At 42.5% G+C, this 6,336-nt stretch overlaps 1 protein-coding gene across 3 annotated transcripts; it reads left to right on the top strand.

The window, feature by feature from the left end:
* Window positions 1–213: 213 nt before the first annotated feature.
* LOC124462749 lies at window positions 214–5,649 on the top strand. Of its 3 annotated transcripts, XM_047014361.1 has the most exons (6): window positions 214–3,526; window positions 4,057–4,125; window positions 4,246–4,320; window positions 4,531–4,597; window positions 4,690–4,726; window positions 4,863–5,649. In XM_047014361.1, coding segments are annotated over exons 1-5 (2,097 nt in total). In that variant the 5' UTR covers window positions 214–1,642; the 3' UTR covers window positions 4,692–4,726; window positions 4,863–5,649. The 3 variants fall into 3 exon arrangements, 2 of the variants coding, with proteins under 2 accessions (XP_046870317.1, XP_046870315.1); XR_006955479.1 differs by lacking the exons at window positions 4,531–4,597; window positions 4,690–4,726; window positions 4,863–5,649 and having other exon boundaries at window positions 214–4,125; window positions 4,246–4,274; XM_047014359.1 differs by lacking the exons at window positions 4,246–4,320; window positions 4,531–4,597; window positions 4,690–4,726; window positions 4,863–5,649 and having other exon boundaries at window positions 214–3,902; window positions 4,015–4,148.
* Window positions 5,650–6,336: the final 687 nt, after the last annotated feature.

Below are 6,336 nucleotides of genomic sequence, written 5' to 3' on the forward strand. Positions count from 1 at the left end.
GCAGACTCGCTGGCCAGAAAGATGCAGAATAACAATCTTACTGACTTCTGGAAGCAGGGCTGGACTGGCCATCGGGCGTACCGGGCAATGCCCGGTGGGCCGGCAGGCATTTTGGGCCGGGCCGGGTCCATTCAAAAAAAAAAAAAAAAAAAAAAAAAAAAAATTAAAATATAATTATTACAATTTTTTTTTTTTTAATGGACCCGGCCCGGCCTGGCCCGGCCCGGCCCGGCCAAGTCACACAGCCGAGGCCGAGGGCCGAGGTCCCCCATGGCACATAGGTGCGTGCAGGCCAGGCAGGCTGTCAACTTCACCTGAAAGTTTAAAAAAAATACTTTGTCCCTGGCGGTCTCAGGCAATTACTCATTATGATTAGTTCTATGCTGGGCCTGGCCCAATCACATACACAGCAGAGGGCCGAGGTCCCGCCCTTGGGTCTCGGCTGTCAATCAGTCACGTCACGTCACTTATTGACACTGACAGAAAAATAGAAAAAACGGAAAGGAGGCGCGGAGAAAGTCCGAGATAAAAAGAGAAAAGCCCTAGAGGCAAACTCTGCAACATGTGCTAAAATATCGGACATGTTTGCCGCGACAGCTGGCCCGGCTTCATTAGCACCTGCGACGGTGGAAATTGCGGCGGCGGAGGCTGAGGAGGATGTCGGTGATGATGGGGACGGAGAGGTGACTGAATGGCGGCCGAGGCCAAGCGCAGAGATGGGTGGCGCTGGCGGCGGCCCGGCCCCGGGGCCGAGCTCAGCCTCAGACGAAGTGGCGGCGGTAAGAAGTTGAAATTTAAGTTTGTGTTGATAAAGAAATATTTGTTAAGCTAGATTCCTAAACTTTAACACAGTATGTAGTTTCCTAACAGTTAGCTCCTGCGTTATAACAACATGTTGTACAGAGTAATCTAGACTGAGCCCGGTCAAAGTGGCTATTTTAGCTAACACAACAGTTAGCCCACTAAACATTTGCTAGCTTTTCTTTGGGGAGTTAAATAGCTCTGTTGACTGTGTATTGAAAGAGCATCACTTTGCTATTGCTATTTGAACAACATTAATGTGAGGAAGCTGTCAGTGTTTAATTGCTTTATTAATTTATTAGGCTTTATGGGTAAACAGCTTTTTTGGGACATGAAAACATAGATAAAACTTGTTTGTGAGCCAGCTTAATAAACAAAATTTAGACAAACATGTATTCCCTGGAGAAAACATGTGTTCTAATATTTCTTTTGTGTGTGTGTGCGTGTGTGCGCTATGAGTAGACTTTGTGTCCAATTTACAGTGTTATTTTAGCTTGCTTGCTATTATGTTATAGTTTGCAGGTGTTATAGCTTACAGTTATTATTTATTATCATGTAATAGTGAAATATTGCTATTTCTAATTGCTAATAATGATTATTCATTAGTAGGTAACCAGAGAAATAACACTAGTGAAATTAATGCTCCTGTCTCTCTCTCTTTCTCTATGTTTAGTCAAGTCAGACTGTTGGAGTAGGAGTGGAGGAGTCACAGGAAGATCAGGCAGTTGTAGACTATTTTAGCCGCCCTCATTCCACAAAAAGGCAGGAATTCTTTAAGTTTCACCCACAGCAGAATGCCACAAACCCTGTCATCCAGAGGCTCTTCACAAGAACGGACGACATGGCATGGAAATGGCTGACTTATAGTGATGAACGTAATGCTTTATTTTGTTTTCTTTGCCTTGCTTTTAGCAAGCCCAATGACCCAAGTTCTTTCATTGGAGGCATGACAGACTGGAGGCATGTGCACCAAAGAATAGAGGAGCATGAGAGAGGCATGGCACATAGACAGTGTGCTGAGGCATATGTATTAAACTGCTCCAGAGCAAGTGTTGATCACCTCCTTGAGGGAAGACAGCTGAAAGGACACCGTGAGCAGGTGAAGAAGAGACGTCAGGTGTTGGAACGTGTGGTGGAGGTTGTGAGAGTCTTAGGGAAGAGAGGCTTAAGCTACAGGCAGGAGCACAATGAAGCTGCGTACACCTTGGACATCAACAGTCTCGACCATGGCAATTTCCTAGAACTTATTATATTGTTGGGGAAATATGATGTGTGTTTAAAGGAGCACCTCAGCAGTGTAATTGAGAAAAGCAAGCAGATCCATGCTTCAGGCACACAAGGCAGAGGCTCTCTCATTACCCTCCTGTCCAAAACAACTGTGGATGCAGTAATCGATGCTATCAAGCATTTAATTCAAGAGAGCATCTCAGCAGACATCAAAAAAGCCGGAATGTATTCTGTGCAGCTCGACACAACACAAGATGTTACAGGGAGAGAGCAGTGTTCTGTGATTTTGAGGTTTGTGACGGATGCAGTCCATGAAAGGCTGGTTGCAGTCGTACAATGCAGCACAACTACAGGACAGTCGTTTGTGACGCTGTTAACAGAAGTCCTTGAGAGTCTGCAATTGGACATAGGCCTGTGCATTGGAAACGCCACAGATGGAGCCTCTAATATGCAGGGTCAATACAGAGGTTTCTCTGCATTAATGGCATCCAAAAACCCCACCCATCAGCATGTGTGGTGCTATGCACATGTCTTGAACCTTGTATTGTCCGATACCACCCATAGCGTCATTGAAAGTGGATCACTATTTGACCTGCTGAACGACATTGCCGTATTCATCAGGGACTCATACACAAGAGTGAGTGTGTGGGAGACCGAGAGCCAGGACAAGAGGCACAAACGCATCTCAACAATTGGAGAGACGAGATGGTGGGCTAAACATCATGCCCTGAGGAAAGTTTTTGGAAACTTTGGCAGACCTGATGGCGGCCTTTTTGTTGAAGTGGTGTCCACACTTTCTGCCATAATGAAGCTGAAGTCACTTGCATCAAATGCAAGAAACAAAGCCAGAGGATACAGAGACGGCTTACTTCGATACGAAACTGTGCTCACAGCTCAGTTATTCCTCCGGGTATTTGAGTTCACCTCACCACTGTCAAAATACCTACAGACCGGAGGAATGGACATCCTCTCTGCACATAGGATGGTCACCACAACACACGATTCACTTACAAAGATAGCAAGAGATTTCCCGGCCGTCAAAGATGCAGCTGACTGTTTTGTCCATTGGGCAAATGAAAAGCTAGAGGAGCAGGATGATCTAGATTTGGAAGTGGAGGCAGCACTACCTCAGAAAAGGCTAAAGAAGAAGAAAGTCTTGCCAGGAGAGATGGCCCAGGATGAAAGCCTCAGTGATTCAGAGAAGGCCTATGAGGTCAATGTTCACCACCAGATCCTGGATACAGCTGTTGAGGCCATGCACCACAGATTCCTCACTCATGGCACTCTGTATGCAGATTTATCCCTCCTACATCCCAAAAACTTCCCCCTCATCCAGACCAGTGGCGGTGCACTCCCTGTATCTGCACTTCAAGAACTCAGCAAGTGTCTAGTTGTGTATGACAGCAGGGCAACTGTGACAGATCTACAGATTGAACTCAGAAACTTGGCACAGCAATGGGACAGGCTGGTACAATCACAATTGGATAACTACGCAACTAAAGCAGTTGAAGAGGAATCAGATGGCCAAGAAGAGATGGAAATAATAAGCAAAACCTGTGTGTCTTGCAAAGAGTGCCCCCTGTGCTGCTACAAAATCCTTCTCAGGTTTAACATGCTGACTCACGCATATCCGCTACTTGGGTTGGCATACAAGTTTCTGCTAACCCTGTCAATAACTCAGGTAGCCTGTGAGCGGTCATTTTCCACCCTTCGCTACATCAAAAACCGACTGAGGAGTTGCCTGTCTGCCAGCAAACTGGAAGCCTTCATGTTGATGGCCATTGAAAAGGATGTCCTTGTGTCCCTTGAAACTGACACAGTGATTGACAGAGTTGCAGAGAAGAGCGAATCAATGAAGAAACTGCTTTTATAAGGTGAGATTTATGATAAATAAATACATTTGTGTTAAATTAGTGGATTTAATAAAAAATGTTGACAGAAAATAATGTTGTTATTGCTTTGCTCTCTGCTCTCCTCCTCTCTCAGGGTGCCCTTGCTGTTTTCAGTTGCTCAAGTTCCTGCTCATCCAATTTCATTGCCTTGCTACATATTTGTTCTTGTGGACTATTGGAGGGCCATTCAACATTTTCTCAACCAGTATGTATATCAGACTGTTGTCTAGCTCTATTTATTTTTTTAGTCATCAGTCCTGTCCTGCTATAATGCAATTGGTTTGTATCACTCACTTTTTGTGTCTGTCAAACTCTTTTTTTTAAGGCTGCCCTGTCCCCCAGGGGTGTTCCAGGGATGTGCATTTCATTGGTGTGGACTTCACAGGCATTCTTCAAATTTGTAAGTTTACAATACTGTTGTTTTGTGTTCTTGCTGGCATCCACCTGGATGGTCATAAAGCCTACTACTTTTACAGAGTGACTGTAATGAATGCAACTATCCATTATTGTATTACTTTAAAGACACCAATACTATCAATGTAAATTTTTTGAAACATTCAAATTTTCACTGTTCTCTTGACCCACCTGGCCTCTCTTTCTCTCCCCTTAGGTAATTTTTGGAGTGAAGGATTGCCTTCCCCTGATGTGGAGTTCACGTGTGTTCTTTTTGTTTCATTGTGAGTTTACTAAATAGCTCTTATTTTGATTATAGAAGAGACAGTATCAGATGAATCTATCATATCTGACTGCTCCTTTCTGTCTCCCTCAGAGCACCAAGGTCCATGCAGCCTTTTGTCTCAGCATATGTAAGTACAAAATGAGCTATTATCTCTCTGTTCACCTAAAGATTATTTAAACTATACCTTAACTTACTCTCTCTCTCTCTCTCTCTCTCTCTCTCTCTCTCTCTCTCTCTCTCTCTCTCTCTCTCTCATACTTTAGGGTGCCACTTTGACTTACTGTGTTATAATTTGGTGTGTTCTAGTTAGTGTAAATAAGATAATACATATATTGTGTATACTTCCTGTTGTTGTTGTTCTCTGTTCTTGCATTTTTTGCTGACTGTGAGACGGTTCAAACTGTACATATTATAAGCATTAGTCATTTCAGAGGAGATTTGACCTAGCTGCAAAACCTCCATTGTGCCCAAATACAAATGCAGAACCCTCTCTTCTTCAAAGTCCTGTAATCTGCCTTGTTTTTTTGAGTGTAAACATTTTGTAAGCGTCTAATCACGAGGATCTAATAGTTTTTTTAATCTCCACTCCTGTTTTTACATGTGGCCATTGAAAGAACAAAAGGTTATTTTGGGCTATTATATAAAAGATTAAAATTATGATCGTACCTAATTGTTTAATTTCTATTTTTATAAACAATGTACACGTTTGTATAAACAGTATTTTCATTAAACACTGAAAAGACATCTCTAGCAATGTTTCTTTGACAACCACTTTCACTTCAAGATGGGTATTGTGGCATTGTAGCCATCTCTCCAAAGATGAAAGTCTCTGTAAGTATAGTGAAAGAGTGTATGCATTTTTCAACATGGTTACTCTCATCCATGTAGGCTACTGCGCTTTATTTTAATTGTTGAAACAGCACAATATGCGCATATATCCTCTGGTATGTTGTGTGCCTCCGCATATCGTATAAATAATCTTGGTGGGCTGCCATGGCCAAAAATGCCAGGGCTGATTTCTTGTCCCAGTCCAGCCCTGTCTGGAAGGAGGTCAAGATCATAAATAATAACAGAACTCCCCTCCCTTCTGATATCAAAGGGGTTAGTTGTCCAGAGAAGATTGCTGATCTATGGCATGAGCACTACAGTAAACTATTTAATTGTGTTCAAAGTAACACAGTGAGAATTGATAATCAATATAAAGGTATCTCTGCAGACTTGATAGTTAGATCAGTAGATATTTATGATGCCATCCACATGCTAGACAACAACAAAGCTTGTGGTATGGATTCCATTTCTGCAGAGCATCTAAAAAATGCCAGTTATAGACTCAGTCCATTTCTAGCCATGTGTCTCACTGGAATTATGGTTCATGGTGTTCTACCGAACTCTATTATGTCAGTACTGTTAGTGCCTGTTGTTAAAGATAAGGCTGGTAAACTGAACAGCATAGACAACTGTAGCGCCTCTCTAGTTTGGTGGATTTGTAATGAGAGGTGGCTAACCTGAGTTCGTTAGTAATTGTTACTAACTTAAACCAATTTAACATATGAAAAAAACAATACAACCAACTGTTAAACAAAAACAGGAAAGATTTACTTCAGACAAAAAATCAGTTCTTCAGTTATTGGTTCAACATTTACATGACATCGTAATGCACATGGACACACAATACAAACTAGCCGGCAATGCTAACTACACGAATACCTTAATTCAGTACAGTTCTACGGTGCAGGC

Source organism: Hypomesus transpacificus, unplaced genomic scaffold (genome assembly GCF_021917145.1).
Source record: "Hypomesus transpacificus isolate Combined female unplaced genomic scaffold, fHypTra1 scaffold_242, whole genome shotgun sequence".
Lineage (NCBI taxonomy): Eukaryota > Metazoa > Chordata > Actinopteri > Osmeriformes > Osmeridae > Hypomesus > Hypomesus transpacificus.